The sequence below is a fragment of the Sturnus vulgaris genome, chromosome 29 (assembly GCF_052056855.1).
Source record: "Sturnus vulgaris isolate bStuVul1 chromosome 29, bStuVul1.hap1, whole genome shotgun sequence".
Classification (NCBI taxonomy): Eukaryota; Metazoa; Chordata; class Aves; order Passeriformes; family Sturnidae; genus Sturnus; species Sturnus vulgaris.
In genome coordinates, this window is record NC_142271.1 from 2,128,612 (window position 1) to 2,148,533 (window position 19,922).

Genomic DNA, 19,922 nt, shown 5'->3' on the forward strand with positions numbered 1-19,922 from the left:
TGCCGTTTGTGCCCCGTCTGCATCTCAGGGTTTGTCACATCCTGTTTCTCCCAGATGTTCAAGCGCCCCCCAGGTAACCACACATCAACAGAAACCTGCAGCTGGAGACACCACAACCCTTTGGGGAGCTGGTACAGAGATCAAGGTCACAGCAAGAGCTGCTAAAACTCACCTGAGAGAACCCCTGAACCAGCCCAAAATCTGCCCTGCCACCCACAGCAGCCAGGAGTTACTGTGGTAGCACCCAGCACAGCCACACTGCGAGGATTTGGGAGCTTTTGAGCTGGAGCTGACTTTGCTCACCATGGATCATCTTCCCCCAGCAGAGCTGGTGCTCCCAGCAAACCTCGAGAGCAGAGACAGGTGAAACCACACAGAGCAGCTCCAGCACTCAGTGCTGCTTTATAGGAGCTTCTTTGCCCCTGTCACAATTCCTGAGGCCAACAGGATCAAGATATTTTGTAAAGCTCAGGAATTTGAGGTTCTCTGTCACTGGGGTGATCCTGTCCTGTGGCTGCTGCTCTGCTCCCACTCCTGATCCCCAGCTCAGCACCTGAAGCCTCTTGCAGCATTTCCTTCGGGATTTCAGTCCCAGAATTGGGATTTGCCAAAATAACCAAGTCACTTGGGGATAATAGTTTGTGCTCCTGGCTCAGTGACCACTGAAATAAAATCCCCTTGCAGCAGCCTGGACACAGCACAGCAGCACTTGTATGCACAGCTCGAGTATTTTATCATGGAATCATCAAACCCTGGAATTTTGGAATGGTTTGGGTGGGGAGAGACCTTAAAGCTCCTCAAGTTTCACCCCCTGCCACGGATGGAACCACCCCCCACTAGCCCAGATTCCTCCAGCCTGGCCTTGGCCACTCCCAGGGATGGGGCAGCCACAGCTTCTCTGGGCAACACGGGAGAAACAACTTCAATATTTTTAAGGCAACCAGAACCCTAAAACAAAACTTTGACACTCCTTGGCCACATTCACTTTTGTGTGAAGCTCACAGAGGTTTTCAAACGAGTTTCTGAGCTCCTCCTGCAGGATTTCCACCTGTGGGCAGAGCAGGTGGCTCAGACCCCTCCTCCTGTGCTCGTGTGCCCAGGTACCATCAGGGACACATCATCAACATTTTAACATCATCATCATCACCAATATCCCTTCAGGGACACATCATCAACATTTTAACATCATCACCAACATCCCTTCCTGGGACACATCATCAACATTTTAAGGGTTTCCTGGAGCTCCCTCAGTCCAGGGGCTGGGTGGGATGCTGGAAATGTGCAGATTTTACCCAGGAATTTATTTCTCTAGCAGGGTAAATTTAACTCCTGTGAACAGCATTAAATTTCAGATGATGTCATCCTGAAATATGAGTTCACATAAAGGGACACTCCTCAAACCTCATCCTCACACCCCCCTTTCCATCCCAACATCTCCTCTTCACCCATTTCAGTATCAAACACCACACACTGCGGTTCAGCCTTTTATTGAACTTTGCATATGAAAGAACAGTTTCAAGTTCTAATGAGAAAAAAAATTAAAAAATAAATTCAACATCAGGTAAAAAAATCACACAACTGAAAAAAGAAATCACTTTTTTTAACCAGGAATTGAACACAAGGCCCACACCATGGTGGAGTCACCAGGACAAGGGAATGCAGCAGCTGGTTTTAGCATCAGACTGGTATAAAAAAATCCAAGTTTGAAACAGTTGCAACACAGCTCACTGGCAAAATCAGAATTTAAAATGAACTGAGAGTAACAAGACTGCATTTAACATCTCCAGTCCAAAATTGCATCGCTCCTGTGGCACCTGATTAGTCAGGATTTAGAGTTCAGATTTCCAGTTGGATACACAGAATTTCCCCAATATTTCACTGTTCATAGACCCAGTGCATGTCCCAGGTGAGACACTCATGGAAACATTTCTGCATTACCCACATACACATGTGAAGGAAGGAAAGCAAAGTCAAAATTATATCCAGCCATCTCCATCCTGGGAAAATTCCATGAAAATCACTTGCATAGTAAAGGATGGGAAATTAAGAAACACGAGCTGCTGCTGTGCTGGAGGATGATGCAAAGCCTCCCTTTTGCCACATTTTGGGGTCTCAGATGATGAATTAAGAGCCTGTTCTCATTGCAAGGTGCCAAATTCAGTGATTTTCCTGCAAGACCTGAGCACTTGGGATAACCAAGTCCAATTCCAGTGCACCAATGGCAGCACGAGGGACGTGGCAGCCAACACAGCTTTGCATTAAAATTCCAATATTTCAGGCAATTCCTGACTACATTTCCACTTAATGCCTTTTGATTCACAATTCCAGCTCTATCCATGACTTGTGTGTTGCCAGGCAAATTGTCCTGCTCTGAAATCATCCTCTGGAATGGGAATGGTGCATTTAATACCCAGCAGCAGTGCCTGGCCTTGCAATGGTCAGAGATGTGATATGGACAGCACCAGTCAGAACCATCTCAGACCATTCCCTTTATAGGTGCACTGATGACATCATTGTGGACAAAGCAGGAAAAATGGGAAAAAGGAACATAATTTACCTGTATCAGAGACTGGTGGAAAATATGGGGATTAGAATGTGTAAGTTAATTCACCCAGAGCTGCTTTGGCTTTAATCTCAGGTTGAGAGACAGACTTCCAGCTGGATTTGTGCAATGCAGGAGAGTGGGGAGCACTCAGGAAAGAAAAACACTATCTCAGAAATTCCTTAATTTTGAAAGGATTCAGTAGCAATAACAGCATTTGAACACCTGGCTCAGAAAACAGCCAAGTGTGTGAGGTAATGAAGCCTCCAGCATGCTCGAGGCTGGTTTCTGAGATGTCAATCCTGCAGGGGTTTGCCTGTGGGAAGAGGCTGGGATGGGAATCACAGAATCACAAATTAATGGAATCCCAGAGTGATTTGGGTTGGAAGGGACAGCTCATCCTGTTTCCATGGGCAGGGACACTTTCCACTGTCCCAGACTGCTCCAAACTCCATCCAGCCTGGCCTGGGACACTTCCAGGGATGGAGCAGCTGCTCTGGGCACCCTGTGCCAGGGCCTCCCCAAATCCTGACTTTTCCCCCAAACCCAGCAGGGCACAGCAGCCTCCCAATATTCCCTCAGTGCCTCTGACAGCCCATTCCAGCCTCACTGCCAAGCCCTGTCCCTGTGCTGTGTCCCTGAGCCTTCGTTAGTGCCCTGAAACACTTTTGGAGATCTTTTGCTTTCTAATTTTGCTGCCTTCTTAAACCAGCTTAAAACACGGCATTAAAAGCAGCAGCTTTACGTGACCCCACACCAGCCTGGCTCCCCAGATCCGCTTTTCCTGCCTGCACAGAGCCAACAGCAGAGCTCTCATCACTTTAATTGCACCCTAAAATTAAAAGGGGAAGGGTTGGTTCGTGTTCAGCCTCTAAAGAGCTCTGTCTGAGCACGACAGCTCCGAGCTGCTCCAGCGTCTCAGAGCACGGCTTTGAAGGACTATGAATAAAGATGAGCAGCCTGCCTTGGGATGATTATGGGAATCAAAGCACGCTATTTTTTGGATCTTCTCTTGATGTCAGCCATCATTAAATCGCTCCTTTTTTTTGTTTTTTTTTTAATCGACTGGATACATTTTTAATTTGTCTTCCCTTTGCCAAATGCAGCCCTGCTCTGCCATGGCTGTCCCGGCACGATGGTTATCAGCAAACACACACGAGGCTGGGCTCGGAGTGGTGGCAACACGGATTAATACACTGGACTGACACTTAAAGACTATCAAACTCTCAATTCTTGTGGAAAAGCACATTAACACCCAGCTGGCTCAGCGACCAAGCACAAGGAACCCAAGAGCACGGAGCGACGTCGTCAGCGCCGGAATGTACAACAGCGAGGAGAGGAGGAATTTGGCAAGATTGTCATCAGTGTGAGATGGTTGGGGGTGGGTGGGACCCACCAACCCAGCCAGGTGAAAGGATAAGGTTTTTTTCCCATCATTTCAATAGTCAAAATACAGTTTTGAGCCCTAACAGAGAGATGCTGTAACAAGTGGCTACTGAAAACAGACGAGGTATAATTATGTTACACACACACACACAACCATAAAAAAGCGCTCTGTAACACTGGTGAAAAATGAAAATAACTTTAGTACTGATACATTCTATTCCCCATTTTAAGGGCTACTAGATCATGTTCCAAAAGAAACTAAATATAACACCTTTGGGACCAGGGCTTCCCAAGATCCAGGTCTGTGCTGCAATCCAGAAAATCAATTCTCCTCCCGTTAATGTGCCCTTAACCGTGTGGGCAGCCTTGGCCCCCCCCTCTTTTCGTGGGGGCTTTGGCTGTTTGCAGCCCAAACCCATCAACACAGTGGAAAAGTGGCTTTGGGGTCAGTCTCTCATGATTTCAGAGCTGCTAAAGCTTTGTTCAGTCTCCTTTGCAGGCTCAAGAGCACACTGAGAACCTGTCACGCTGCAGGGAGGCTGCAAACAAATGTGCTTTGCAGTTCCTTAGTGGTTTGGGAGGTGAGGTGTCCCAAAAAAGGCCAGCAGCTCCCTCCACGGCAATGGGGAGAGCAAAGGGGAGCAATGGGGAGCTCCCCGCGATGGAAAGGGCTCAGCCTCACCCCAAACACCCCAAACACCCCAAACACTCCTCCTGCTCCTTTTAAAGGGCTCCTTTAAGGTCTCTGAGGTTCTATGGCCCGAGCAATAATTCATTTGAGTGCTGGGGTGGGGCAGGCAGGGGACAGCTCCTGTGTGCAGGGACACCCGGTCTGGCTGTGCCGGGGCCACCAAACGCTGCTGTCCCTGCTCGGAGCGTCCCGGCTGCTGCCACAGCCCCGCGGATTTACCGGGGGAGCAATTTGCTGCAAGATCCCATGGAAAAGCTCCCTCTCCCTGCCCCACCACGGGCTGGCCCCCGGGCAGGGCACGGCCAAACCGAGTTTCTGAGAGCCGCTGCCCTAATTAGCTGTAATTAGCTGTGATTTGTGCAGGCGGCTTTGGCACCGCGTTGATTTTCACAGCGCGGGTTCTTTCACCTCCTGGGCAGCCTCGGCACCCCCTGCTCGTCTCCGTGGGCTCAGGGATCTGCTCCCTGTGCTCCTCCAGCACTCCCGGTCCCCGACCCCAGGCTCCCTCTGCACCTCGTGCTGTTAAAGCCGGGGCAAACCCAGGTGCCAGCAGCACCAGCCCTTTCTCCTCCATTTACCCACAGCTTCAGTGGCCACAGGGTTTCTTCCATGCTGGGAATAAATGCAAGAGGAGCAATGTCCTACTGACAGCCAGATCCATATTTGCTCTTCATTCTCCAACTGATTAAATTGACTAAAACTGCTGGGTTTAACACTTTTGCTTCTTTGCACCCTCTCAGCCCATTCTGCCCAAGCTGCATCTGTGCAGAGCCCTGGAGATTTCTGGGTTTGGGCCCCCAAGTCCTTCTGCCATGAACAAAGTCTCCATCACCTGCCATGGCAGGAGGAGGAATTCCAGCCAAGAATTTATCTGTGTTTAAAAAACAAACAAAATAAACACGACCTCACCAAAGCTGACGAATTCCTTGTAAGGATCACATCATTTCCCAGCGTTAAGGGAATTTCTCAACCCAAATTCCAGCTGACATTTGTCTGCAGCGTTCTTGTTCATCTTCTGCAACACAGAAATGAGGTGCAGACATTTGGCTGCTTTGCCTTGAATATTCCCAAGTTTTCCCATTTCCAAGCCTTCCTTCCAGGGGCTGGTCCCAGTGCATCCTCCCTGGGGCTGTGCCTCCAGGCATCCCACGTGTGTCTGCTGTGGATGTCCTGTGTGAAATGCAGGTAAACAGCTCCACTGGGGGAAGGATCCAGGTTTTGGTGCTTCCCTCTGGAGGAGTGCTCCTTGCTCCACCTTCCAGGTACCTGGTGGGGACCTCAAGGCTTGTCCTTGGACAACAAAGTCAATCAGCAGCATCAGCTCAAGGATCTGCTTCACACACAACGATTTTGGCTCCTGTTACCTCCCCTTGAGCAGTCTCTGCTTCAGAGGAAGCTCCAACTCACTTGGCTCTGTCCAGTTCAAATTAACATTCCCAACCATTCCCAGGGAATTATTGCAATGCAGACAAAGATGTTGCTGTGCTCATCTGAGTCCCTCCAGCATTATTTTCACCATTAAATCCAACACTGCTCCAAGTTTCACTCTCCTCCTCTGATCCAGGCTGTGCTGGGAGGGTTTCAGTCTCCAAGCTGGGATGGAGGCAGCTGGGGAGGGGGAAAAGGGAGAGCCAGAAGCAGAAGAGACCATCAACCCCTCTGCCATTTGCATTTATCCCTTTGCACATCCTTTTTCCCTTTGCACATCATTTATCTCCTGGCACCAGGGTAATATTGATCCATGCAGTCCTAGGAAGCACAGTGAGGTTATAGAAAGCTCAGCTTTAAGAGCTTCCCAGCCCAGTATGGGCAACCCACAGCCCTAAACCTGCCACCAAAAACCTCAATGTGCAAAATGAAACAGCAACGGGCAAAGGAGGGCTGGAATTCCCAATTATTACAAAATTAGCAAGGCAACACTGTAATATTCCCACAAGACTGGGGTACTGTGGAAGTGCAGGCAAAGGCAGAGAGGCTCTCATGAAATGAAGCAGGAGCATGGTCAGCCAAGAACTGGGGTTTTAGACTTTTTCTACCCTGGAAATTCTATTTTTTCTTAGTTTTTCGTGAAGTGATCCTGATAGCAAGGCACAACTGTTCGACACCCTTTTCCTCAGCACCAGCAGAGATGTTTCTTTCTAAATAAGGACTTAAAGTAAATCACAGCCTTTGGTACAGCACAGAGCTTCTTATAAAGGGCATTTCCAGGAAAGTGAGAAAAATGGAAGAGGAATGATTCCCAAAGAGCTGAGAACAGCCCGTGGCCTTCGCCAGGGAACAGCGACTGCAACTGAATTTCCCCCCCCACTCCCTCCCACCCCGAGCAAAACACTTGGACTGAGTTTTAGCAGCTCTGCTTAACATTTCCTTTCTGGTTCCTTCATCTTTCAAGAGATTTTTTTTTTTTTTAAATAATAAAAAAAAAAAAAAAAAAAAAAAAAAAAAAAAAAAAAGACTGAAATAATGTCCAAGTGACTTCCACCTCTCCTCCTCCTTTTTCCTGGCTTTGCTCAGTCTCGTTATATTGCACATGAGTTGAAGATAATCTGGCTCCAAAGATGTTCCCTTCTACATAATGCACTTGTTAGAAAACACAGATAAGGTGGGAAATATTCCATATATAAATATATATATATGAAATATGGACTGGGTTTAGCTGGGGAGGACAGGCCCTTTGTCAGTCGAGTCCACGGCAGCCTCGGTCACCGTGTCAGGGATGTTTGGGATGTTTGTCCTTTCCTTGGAGATGTTTTATTTCTCAACACAGTCCTCAAGGTCTTCATTTCAAAACTTCTTCTGTGATCTGTTGGGCAAAGTAAAAAAAACACTGTTATGCACAGCCTGCTTTGGAAAACAAGGACAGGTTCCTTTTTTTTTTAAGTAAAGTGGAAGAGAAGTTGCACATTGGTCCCCCCTGACAAATTCCCAGCTCCATTTTCCACGAATGAAAAATGAACATTTTCTACTTAAAATTCTTTAATGGACTAGATGCCACACAGTCTAAAGTGAGCTAAAGATAGGGAAAAGATTCATTAAATATATTCTTGTTATTAACTGTTATCTCACATTAACAACAAGTTCCAAACCCAGAAAAATTAGTGCCAAGTGGGCTTTCCTCATGTTTTTATCTTAATCAAGATGGGTTTGTTCTGACCTGATGTAATTCATGAGATTTTGAGCAATTGGTTGATTTTATAAATCCAGTCCAGGTGATGGGAGGAGCCAGGGCTGATCCCACTCCCAGAGCTTGGGCTGTGGAGTCGCTCCCACAGGGCACAAACCCAAAATCCCATTTTGATGTGGGGATGGGGGTGTCCAAAAACGGGCCCAAAAATCCCCCAATTTCTGCAGTGCCTGAATTGCATCCATAGCTCTACACTCAAGGGACTGGCTCCTATTTTAATATAGGGAGATGCTCTGCTCTGTCTTTGAGACTCTGAAATTTCTAGAAATTTCATGCAAGTTTTTATCCCTCTCATCTTCCAAAAAATCTTCACATCATGGCAACTGGAGCATCCCAGCTGCCCAGATCAGATTGTCTGAGCTGGGAGCTTCGTTAGCAGCTGGTGATGAGAGGTTGGGAGGAGCTGCAGTCACAGCTCAGAGCCCAGCCTAAGGTACCAGGACCTGCCTGGCCCCAGCTCAGCCCCAACAATCAGCCTGTATTCCCCAAAGGGAGAGAGGCAGGATGGAGATGTGCCAGGTGGGATCCATGCACTGAGGGGGGAGAGATTCTCTCTCTGGATGCTGCAGGGATCAGGATATTGGGATGGAGATGTTGCAGGGATGAAGTTGCAGCAGTAATGAGGATGTGGGAATGAAGTTGCAGGGATAACGAGGCTGCAGGGATGATGAGGATGCAGGGATGATGATGTTGCAGGGAACATAAGGCTGCAGGGAGAATGATGTTGCAGCTATGATGAAATTGCAGATGAAGTTGCAGGGATGAAGTTGTAGGGATAATGAGGATGCAGGGATGATGGAGATGCAGGGATGATGAGGATGAAGGGATGAAGTTGCAGGGATGATGAGGCTGCAGGATGATGGAGATGCAGGGATGAAGTTGCAGTGGTGATAAGGATGCAGGGATGGTGATGTTGCAGGGATGAAGTTGCAGGGATGATGGAGATGCAGGGATGATGGAGATGCAGGGATGATGAGGATGCAGGGATGATGAGGCTGCAGGGACGATGAGGATGCAGGGATGTAGGAATGATGCTACAGGGATGCCAAAATCCAGCAGAGAAAGGAAAGAAATGGGAATTCCTGCCAGGAGCAAAGATCCCTTGTGAGGCAGTGCAGCATTGGGGAAATGAACCTCCAGAGGGGCTCAGTGCTCTGAGCAAGGATCTCAGCCCAGGCAGATCAAGCCTGGGCTTATCCTGAAGTGCCAGCAGGACCAACCCTGGGCTTAAAGCTAATGGGGCTTTCTGCTTTATTAGACTGGGCTTGCTGGGGGATTAAACCCTCCCACCTGCCAGCTGGGCTCCAAAGTGCCAGGATCCTCAAGGATCACTGGAGCTTCACACACTCAGTAAATAAATAAATACACAAATTAGACCCAAAGAGCACCTTCAGCCCAGGAAATGCCACTGGGCAAGAAGGGGATGGTGGAGTTGGCACTCTGCAGATGAACTGGTAAATAACAATTTTAATTCCCACCAGGGAAATAATCCAGTGCTTTGGGGTACCCTGGAGCCTTTCCAAACTTATCCTTGCCAATGAAGAAAGAAATGCCAAATCCTCAGCCTGACATTGCTGTTATTTCTCTGGATCCAGTAAGAACAGCAGTGAGAGTGAGAGTCAGCAGCATTCAGGATCTATCCCTGCTCGGGCTCCTGAAGGGATCCAGATGTCTTTCCATTGTACAGGGGTGAGGAAATCCTCTCCATCCCAAGAGAAATAGAGGATATTAAACAGCAGCCATAAAAATTAGATGTTTTTCAATTGGCTGAGCCAAATAACTTCTATCTAAACACTCAGAGCTGGCAAAACAACTCCTGGCAGTGCAAATACTGAGCATCTCCTGAGTCCTTCCAGAGGACTGGAAAACAGCTCCTGTTTGGGACAGTTTTCTAAGGGATAAACAAAGTGACCTGCAAAAAATGATGGGTCTGGCCATCCCTCACTGATCCCAACAATATGCTGGAATGGCTGAGAGTCTTAATACAGAATTAAAGAGGAAGATTTCATTGATCAATACAGGTTTTCTGTTAAGAAAACAGATCTTATCAAATTAACTGATATGTGTGACTGAGTCCCAGACTTGGCTGATAAAGGTCCTTGTGTAAAGCTCTCCTCGAAGGGAATTGCATGGCTGTTTGCTCAGAAACAAGAAAGAACAAGAAAAGAAAGAAACAAGAAAACAGAGGAAATAAAGCCAAATTCCCCGGAGATGTCCCAGGTGAGAAATTCAGCTGCACCCAGATCATGTTCCCCACTCGCTCCCCCTCAGGCTCGCTGCACTTTCTCAGAGCATCTTGTGACCAGGATGGGAGAGACATCCCTGAAAATTTCCAGCCCTGGGAGAGAACAGCCCAGCCTTGCTTCTGATGCTGCAGAAAGATTTCCTGCCTTGATTCCGAGGGATTTAAAGTGTGGAATATCTTTCAGTCACCTGCACCCATCGAGGTGCAGGCAGAGGTAGAGAAGCCCTCAAACCTTCAATGCTACATCCAGTTCACAGCAACTCCTTCCTCATCCCTCCTGCAAACCCAAATTCCCAGCAGCCAGGGCCATTTTTAAGCCCAAATTTCTGATGTCTGGTTTCTGATCTGCTGCAATAGTGTGAGGAGAAATTGTTACAGAGGCACAGCTCCAAGCAGAGAGTAGCAAGGAGGGAAAGAAGGGTTCTCAACCCTAAATTCACTGAGATTTCAGGAGAAATGGGCCAGAAGGGTGGGAAAGAGAAGATGCAGAGTGAAGAAATCATGGGAGGGGAGAATTTTGATCGGGAGCTGAAGGCAGAGCTGTCAGTTTGGGAAGCTGTGTAAAACCTCAAGCTTCCCTCCAGCCAAGGAAAATAACTGAATTATTAGGGTACCCAGGGGAGGGTTGCAGGCTTTCCCAGCCTCAAGAAAGCTGAATCCCATAAAACCTTTGGATGAGTCCTCGCTTCTTGCTCTGTGTTTCAAAACTGCCTCTTCCTTCCCCAGGAGTTTCATTGCAAACATTTCCTGAAGCTGCTCAGTGCCATTGACAGATGGGGAAACTGAGGCACAGAGGAGCCCACCTGCCCAAAGCCAGGGAGCAAATCCCACAGTGTCACACCCTCCAGGCCTGGGACAGGGACACATTTTCCTGGGGTGCCAACCCAGATACCAATACCACCCCTGAATGGCTCAGCATCACCCACCGCCCTCTCTGCACAATGCTCCTTCCTTGCACCAAGTCCAAGAGCAAACTCAGCCCTGTGCAAATGCAGAAAACACTTTGCAAAGTGTGTGTTCATCCCTTCCATCCTCCGTGCCAACCTTTGGCTTCCCCTGGAGCAGCACCCCAAGCACAGACCCTGCTCCCTGCCCCCGACCCCTCTGCCACGGCTGAGCCTTGGGTGCTTCCACCACTGAGCAAACCATGACAAACCCCAAAGGACTTCCCTCATCTGTCCACGGTGCTGCTTTGGAGGAAGCAAAGCGAAGCAGCTGTGCTGGTCAGCCTCAAAATAAACCTGGCTGCACTTGGCAGCTTTGCTGGGGCAAGCAGAGGGGGCAATGGGCTCATCTTCCCCACAAGCCACACATCCAAGCCCAGCCTGCCCAGCCAGGGCATTCAGAGATGCTAAAAATGAAGTGAAACCACTGGAGCACAGCAACAGAGCTCCAACACGCTGAGAAAAGCTTGGGAATCACAAGTGCCAAGGAAATGAATCGTTCCCAGGCAAACCCAGCAGCGCCTGCTGCTGTCGGTGCGGCTGAGCCGGGGTCTCACCGTGAGTGTGCAGGGAAGGCAGGGAAGGCAGGGAAGAGCAAGATCAGGGAGCATTCCAGCTGCTCCTGGCTCCAGTGAGAAGCTGAAGGAGATGGGAGACATGTTCTGATTTATTCGAGCGTGTCTCGGTTGATAAGGAGGAGAAAAGTGACGGTGCCCTGCAGGGATGTTCATGCGGGGAGGATTCCCTGCCCTCCCTGCTGCCGAGCATCCTCAGCACTGCAAATTCAGGGCAGTGATGAGGCACTGACAGACCCTAAGCCCTGTGGCTGCCAGAGCAGCACGTTCATCGTTAACCGTGTGAGGAAAAGCACTGAGGGGCTCACGGGGTTTGTGTTTGTGCCAGAAACTGGGATAAAAGGGACCCCACACACATCCCTGTTCCGCACATGGATGGGATTCACTGAGTGACAAAGAGCAGGAGCCCCCCCTGCCTTTGTCAGGGGGACATAAAGCCCTGGGACAGGGACACAATCCACAGGGACACCATCACCCCTCGGCCTGTCCGGGGAACCAAGGACCAAGTGAAAGGTCCCGACTGTGTCCCAGGCTCGACCACAGCAGAGCCAGGAGAGCTTTGCCTGGAGCAAGAGCTGGGAGGGGCTGGAAAATGGGGCTGGGGTCACCCTGCAGGGATCCCCTGGGGCTGGGGTCACCCTGCAGGGATCCCCTGGGCTGGGGTCACTGCAGGGATCCCCTTCCAGTCTCATTTCTGACTTCAGAAACCCCCACTCAACAGCCCCTGAAATGGACCCAACACCCTCCACTACTGGACAAGTGGTTCCCAGCTCGGACAAGGCACCTCAGGGCACCCAAAATATCCCCCAAATGTCCTCCTCAAAGTGGTGATGGCCACGGCCCCAGGACTGTTTCCAAGAAAAAGAAGCACACGTCCCTCCGTGCTCAATGGCCACCCCTGGCATGGGCATTCCTGGGATTGCCTGGACCTCAGCCATGCAAACAGCACCCAGGGAAAAGGGGGGAGGCAGCAACATCCCATCCTTAACACATCCTCCAGCTGTACAACACCCCCAAAGCTGAGCCAAGGGTGCGATCCAGAGCAGGGAGGGAGCAGGGGAGCAGCACCAGCTCCACAGGAGTGAGAGTTCCCAGGACATGGCCCTGTCCACAGCACCCTGTAACCATGGAATGATCAAATGCTTTGGGTTGGAAGGGACCTTAATCTATGACAAGGATCATGTAATATCCAGAAATGCCGTATTTCCCTGCTCCCCTGCATGCCCCTGCAGGAGGAGGCACTGAGCTCTCTTTGCAGGTGCACACAGAGCTCAGACCGAAGGGCAAAATAAGGCACAGTTAAACCCTGTTTGAGTGTTTGCACTCCCAGGCTCGCAGCCTACCCAGAGATTCCTTTCTAAAGCTTTGAAAAACAGAGAAAACCAAGCTCTGCTTCCCTCCGGCGGCGGTGGAGCCGCCGTGTGCTCGCACCAAGATATGCATATTTTAAAAGCTTGGCAGGAGAGGGCTCCAAACTACACAATTAAACAGATTTTACACACAATGCTCGCCGTACACACCGAGCACTGCCAAACACTCTCCTTGTGCTACATCCCTGCAGGAGAGACCCCTGCGGAGCAATGACCCGGCTGCCTCCTTCCATTCTGCCGGGGAAAGCGCTTGTCTGCCCTTTGCCGCTGCTTAATTGCCCATAAACTGCGGATTAAAAACAAAAACGATTTCTTTTGTCAAGGGATGGAGCAGGAACAATTGACTGGGAAGAAATTTAACCCTCCTGGAGGAAAGAGATATCTCCAGCTCTTGTCTGTGTCCACACGTGGGGTGGGATGGATACAGCTCTGCTCCGGCCACCACAAGCACCCGAAGGGCATCTATTGTGCTGGAGAACAACAGAACCTTTGGAAGGAGTTCAGGCCTGAAAACACACCAAAAAACAGGGCAAAGAAGCCGGAGAAAAAGGTGATGGTGTCAAAGTACCAAGTGGAGGGGCCAGGGTTGCAGCTGCTGCACCCCCCCAGCACCAAGGACGCGTTTCAGCATCCAGGGCCGAAAATACAGGCAGAGAGAAAGGGAAAATGACAGGAGTGTGTGAAAAGAGAAATCAGGAGGTACAAGGCTCTACAGCCCTCAGTGCCCCTATGTGGAGGCTGGAACAAGATGTTCTTTAAGGTTGTTTTCAAGCCAAACCTTTCTGTGACTCTGTGACAAACTGAAAGCATCCATGGAGGCAGCTCCAGCCTCCCAGGGCTGCATCCCTGGGGTGGGAGCTGCCTCTGCCATCCTTCAGTGTCTCCCGGGTGACAGGCATGAAGGACAGGGAGGACATGGCAGAGGAGACCACGCTGGGATTGCCCAGAGCTGCAGGGACCCTGCTCCCCTGCTCTTGGGGTGCTGGGAAGCATCAGCCAGGAGCTCGTGGCAATGCCCTTCCCTCCATTTAATGCCCTAAGCTGAGTCTGGGCGAGCCCTTGGCCTCTGCTGATGCCAATCCCCCAATGCTGCCCCTCCAAGTTAGGGACAGGCCAGCCCAACACAGCCTGGAACTCCCCAGTGGCTGCTGAAACACTGCCTTGCCCTAATGGGGCACAGGGCAGGAGAGCAGAGCCCCTGGAATAACAGCTGACTGGGGAGAGCCCCGAGGTTCAGGGATCTCTCCAATTCCTGGCACAACGTGTGCAGCAGCCAGCTCCAGAGAAGCTGTCAGACCATGGGACAGAAGGTATTTATCAGAGTCACTGGATGGTTTGGGTTGGAACAGATCTGAAATATCATCCAGCTCCAGCTCCCTGCCATGGGACACCTCCCACTGGAGCAATGCCTCAAGTGGCTCCGTTTCTCTCACTGGATGGTACCCACGAGACAGCAGAGGGGGAAGATGCAGACAGGGCAGAACATCCAAAGGATATCCCCAGTTTTCCACTTTCACTGTTTGGGGTGCATCTAAAAGAGCAGCAGTGAATGTTTTTTCTTCAGTGACACCACTCAGTACTGAAAAGTACTTTACTGAACGTGAAAAAGGGGAAATTTCCATTCCTGGCAGTGTCCAAGGCCAGGTTGGACGGGGCTTGGAGCAACCTGGGACAGTGGAAGGTCCCTGCTCATAGCAGGGGTGGGACTGGATGATCTTTAAGGTCTCCTCCCAAAACCATTCTAGAATTCTACCAGAGCCAAACTGCCTTCTACCCCAGTGGGTGAAATGGTTTCCTTATCACTTCCTCCATAAAGCCTCTTTTACTGTCAATAAAATCCCTTTGAAACTACTCTGCTCCTACAAAATCAGGCAGGGAGGAGTCAGGAAAACAAACCAACAACCTGCAAGGTCTCTGCTTAGTTTAGATGACAGCGAAACTGAAAATTGTTGTGTGCCATTTCCAGGAGAACACGTGGTATCCACACCCTGTGCAGCTGCCACAGAGAAAACCCAGAACTCATCTGCAAACTCTCCTGAGTGCAACGTTTCCACTGCTCCTAAACTCAAACCCTCTTTTTAGGAATAGGCATGTGGGAAAGCTTTAATAACAATAAAATGTAATAAAAAGAAAAGAGAATAACAATAAAAAGTGAGAGCTCGTAGGCAGAAATGACATTTCAGCCCACTGGCAGCCTGGGGGAAAGGCACACTGAGGTGTTCCCAGTTATCCCAGACAAGGAATCCCAGTTATCCTGGACAAGGGTTCTCAGGTTTGTAAATTCCCATGATGTTCCAGAGCATCTCCCTAATAAAGATCACCTCCTGGACCCTCAGCTGATGAAAACTCTGGGAGTTAATAAATAATCACACCTGAACCAGCCAAGGAGGGGCTCTGATGTTTTTCTTGGGTTTACTGACTGTGGCTAAGGGAGGGTGCTGCAAACATCCAGATCCTTCTGAGTCTGGGAGAAATCCCAGCTAAACTCCAGTTTTGGCATGGCCAGCATCTCTCAGGACAAGGCCCCTTCTTCACAGCCTTGGGAAACATGTGACTTGCACAGGTTGGGGCCAAATTTCTCTTTGCTGTAGGTATTTAACAGCATCCCCTGTTCCATGTGCTACCTTGAAGGAATTTGGCTTTTTTAAACTCAAAATCCAGCAAAACTGAGCAGAGCTGGAGCCAAAGCTCTCGAGGCCAAGCTGCTTTTGGCCTGTGTCGATGGCAGGGGCTGGATGGGAGCACTAAACCACTGAAATCACCTTTTTAGCACAGAAATGAAGCAATCCAGCTGCAGAGAAGCAGCAGGGTTTTCCTCCTCTCACAGCATTAAAAAGCAAATACAATCAGAGGAGCTACAGGATGTGATCCCACTTTATCTAACATGTATAAAAATACCCGAGAGCGGCAGGATAAGCTGGAGAATAAAAGGAAGCAGTGGAAAGCATGGGGTTTGTCCAAAAAAGCCCAGCATTATGACTCCATTGAACTCTCCCCCGTGCAAAGCTCACCTGATCCCGTCAGATGTCCCATGGCCCCTGGTGCACACGTGAAGATGAAGCCGGTGATTTTTCCCGCTGGGGTTTTTGGTTATTTTCCCATCCTGTTTTTCACTGTCCCCCTTGTTTCACAAAGCTGCCAAGGGTCCCTGGCCAAGCTGCTCGGTGCCAACTCCCACGGGCTTTGGGGTGGCTCTCAGAGGAGCAGGATGAGCCTCATCCCCAGATTGCAGAGCCGAGGGGAGGGACGGGTGGATCTGGGGGTGGTTATTGCCTGGGGATGCTTTGTTGGGCACACGGGAGGAGCAGAGGGACGGGAACCAGGAAGGGGGTGCAGAGCCACGATGTCTTGTGGGATGGAGGAGCTGGAACCATCTGGAAAAGCTTTTTGCGGGAAGAGCAAGGACCAAGGGGGATGGGAGAAGGGATGCCATGACAACCTTTGGGGGTTTCCCAGGAAACCATGGTCACCATGGCAACTGCATCACTCCGGTCGGAATTAGTGACTTCCGCTGGAAGGCGTGTTCGCCACTTTAATCTTCTGGTGATAAGCGGCTGCAGCTCTTCCAAAGGCATTGCAAAAAGAGGGGGAAATATCCCTTTGTCTCCGGCTGGGTGGCTTGGAGGCTCCCAGCCGTGGTGAGGAGCCCGGCGTGGATCCCGCTGTGCCGGCATCGCTCCCTGCGCCGGCGGCTCCCGAAAACATTCCAGTCTGCCTCTCCTCTCCCTCCTCCCGCACACATCCCTGCTGCACGGCCGCAAACTTGACATTGGAGGAAATCATTCCGTCAGGTTACAGGGGAAGGGAATCCAGAATAGAAAACGAAGGCTTAAGGAATTTTCTTTTTTTTCCTATTTAAATCATCACTCGGTCTCTGACCAGATTAGAATTTCATAAACGACCTAATGGGGAGAAAAAGGGAATCTGGGATGTGCCCGTAATGGCACATCACATGTCTCAATATTAAGCATCATTTAACGATGTGGTAACAGAGACTCTCTGCAGAATTAAATGGTTATTTCCTCCCAGCCCCCTCCCAGTACGCTCTGCCTCATGTTTTCCTCGTTCCTCCACCCAGTCCAGGTTTGTTAATCCAACAAGTTATTTTATGTGATGGAAGGGAGATTGGCTACACACTGCCCTTAGGGGAAGAGGGGGAAATTCGGGAGCAAAGCAAGAGGTTCCCCAAAAGCCTGAAAAGCAAAGCATCCCTGCAACACGTTGCAGAACAAACACCTGTTTTGACAGTGAGTGTGGCTTGTCTTCATCTTCCTTCTCTTTACCCTTTAGCTGTCCTCTTCTTCAGAGAATTTTAAATCCTTTTACTTTTGGATCTTTAGAAAGGAAGGATCTAAAAAAATAAAGGTATAAAAACGAGGGCACACACAGACCGACGATGGTGCATGTTCCACACAACACCGACACACAGTCACTTTGCATTATTATTGGTATTATTATTGGTATTGTTTTACCGCATCCTCAGGTTTTGCTGCTGTTCGTTTGGTTTGGGTTTGTTTTAAACATCCGTAAAGATCTTTTTGATGTTCACACAGTTGGGATTGTTTGTGGTTGTGCAGTTGCCTGCTTTAAAGGCAGCCTGTTTGAATGCACTGTGATTGATCCCCCCTTCCTCGATCACCATGTACTCGGACTTGCTGAGGGTGGAATTGCTGCGAGCCTTCTTCATCTCCTCGCTGGACGAGAGGTGCTGGCAGCTCCCGACGTGCATGTACTGGGCTTGTTCCTCACCCTCCGTCTCCCGGTGGTAGAAATAGTTGAAGTTGGAGACGATGACGGGCACGGGCAGGGCGATGGTCAGCACCCCCGCGATGGCGCACAGAGAGCCCACGATCTTGCCCCCAATGGTGATGGGGTGCATGTCCCCGTAGCCCACGGTGGTCATGGTGACCACGGCCCACCAGAAGGCATCAGGGATGCTACTGAACCCCGAGCTGGGGTCATCGGCTTCGGCGAAGTAAACGGCGCTGGAGAAGAGGATGACGCCGATGAAGAGGAAGAAGATGAGCAAGCCCAGCTCCCTCATGCTGGCCTTGAGGGTCTGCCCCAGGATCTGCAGCCCCTTGGAGTGCCGGGAGAGCTTGAAGATCCTGAAGACCCTGACGAGGCGGATGACTCTGAGGATGGCCAAGGACATGGCCTGCTGGCCGTTGCCTTGCCGCTCCGCCAGCTCCGTGCCCAGCGTGATGAAGTAGGGGATGATGGCCACAATGTCAATGATGTTCATGATGTTCTTGGAGAAGGTGGCCTTGCTGGGGCAGGCAAAGAAACGGACCAGCAGCTCAAAGGAGAACCAGATGATGCACAAAGTCTCCACCACAAAGAAAGGGTCGGTGAAAGATGACACCATGGAAGCAGCCGAGGATGAGGAGTTGGTGAAGACGTCAGGTGGGAGAGGGCCACCGCCCGTCCCAAAGGTCCCCCCAGTTCCCTCATAGTCATGGTCATCCCTGAATTCAGGCAGGGTCTCCAGACAGAAGATGACAATAGAGATAAGGATGACCAGGACGGAGACAATGGCAATGCCTCGGGCCGGCCCAGAGCTCTCGGGGTACTCGAACAGGAGCCACACCTGGCGCTGAAACTCCTTCTCGGGCAGCGGCCGCTGCTCCTCCCGGATGAAACCCTCATCCTCCCGGAACTTCTCCATGGCCTCCTCCCCCAGCTGGTAGAAGCGGATCTCCTCGGAGAAGATGTCGATGGGGACATTGACGGGACGCCGGATGCGCCCGCCCGACTGGTAGTAGTAGAGGATGGCGTCGAAGCTGGGCCGGTTACGGTCGAAGAAATACTCATTGCGGAGGGGGTCGAAGTAGCGCATCCTCTTGCGGGGGTCCCCCAGCAGCGTCTCGGGGAACTGTGCCAGGGTTTTGAGCTGGGTCTCGAAGCGCAGCCCCGAGATGTTGATGACCACGCGCTCGCAGCACTCGTGTTCCCCGGGGCCCGCGGGCTGCCCGGCGGGCACGGCCGGAGCCGGGGGCTGATCGTAGCGCTCGCCCCCGAGCAGCGCTGGAGGATGCTGAGCTTCCTCCAGCAAAGGGTCGCCGCCGCCGCCGCCTCCCACCACGGTCATGCTGCCTTCCTCCCCTTCCTCGCCCTCTTCCTCCTGCTGCTCGGGGCCCGGCTGGGGGGCGGCGGGGGGCGGCTGCTCGGTGTAGCCCAGGTTGTGGTGGCTGCTGCTCGAGCCGCCCCGCGGCTGCCGGCCGGCGGAGGAGGCGGCCGGAGAGTAGAGCAAGCTCCGGCGCTCGTCCATAAAGGTGTGGGGCGGAAGGGGAAGAGGGGGGGAGGGAGGGGACCGGAGAGGCGGCAGCCGAAGCCTCTTCTTCCTCCTCTTCCTCTTCTTCCTCCTCTTCCTCCTCTTCCTCCTCTTCCTCCTCCTCCGGGCGGAGAGGGAGCAACAGCCGCCCAACTCCTCCAGCGGCTGCCGCTGCTCTGAAGAGCTGAGGCTCTTCTCAAAAAATCCGCCCCCAGCCCTGGCACCGCCTCGCTCAGTCACCGCTCCCGGAGACACCCACCAGTCCCCCGGCCCTGCCCCGCAGCCCCCCGGCAGCCCCGGGCACCCCCTCCCCTGCCCCGGCTCGGGGGAGCCCCATCCATCCCCCAGGCAGCGCCCGGGGGCTCCAGTCTCCTCCCGGAGCATCCTTTGCTGCTCAGCGGGCTGCAGGCAGGGAGAGGGGGGGTTTTCCTGGCAGAACCGCTGCCTAGAAAGAGTTTTTCTGCCCTTCCCCAGGTGAAATGCAATTTTGACTCTGAATTTTAGGGTTTGCCTGTTGGTTTTCAGCTACGGTTTCACACGGTGGGAGGCTGTGGGCAGTGGAAAGCCGAGAGCGTGGCCAGAACCAACAGTTGTTTTGAATCAGGGTCTGAGTTAGGCTGGGAATTGTTTTCCTCTGTCTAGGAGAGCGTGTGCATGTGTGTGTGCATGAGTGTGTGTGCACATGTGTGTGCATGTGCTACCCCCACCAAA

At 51.2% G+C, this 19,922-nt stretch overlaps 1 protein-coding gene across 1 annotated transcript; it reads right to left on the bottom strand.

Moving 5' to 3' along the window:
• Nucleotides 1-1,471: 1,471 nt before the first annotated feature.
• On the bottom strand, nucleotides 1,472-19,375 carry LOC106851083 (potassium voltage-gated channel subfamily A member 3-like). Its single transcript, XM_088180474.1, has 2 exons — nucleotides 15,949-19,375; nucleotides 1,472-7,422 (listed from the first exon to the last, which is right to left on the bottom strand). Exon 1 carries the CDS (start codon nucleotides 19,206-19,208, stop codon nucleotides 17,454-17,456), a length of 1,755 nt encoding a protein of 584 aa, XP_088036600.1. The 5' UTR covers nucleotides 19,209-19,375; the 3' UTR covers nucleotides 1,472-7,422; nucleotides 15,949-17,453.
• Between the last annotated feature and the right edge of the window lie 547 nt (nucleotides 19,376-19,922).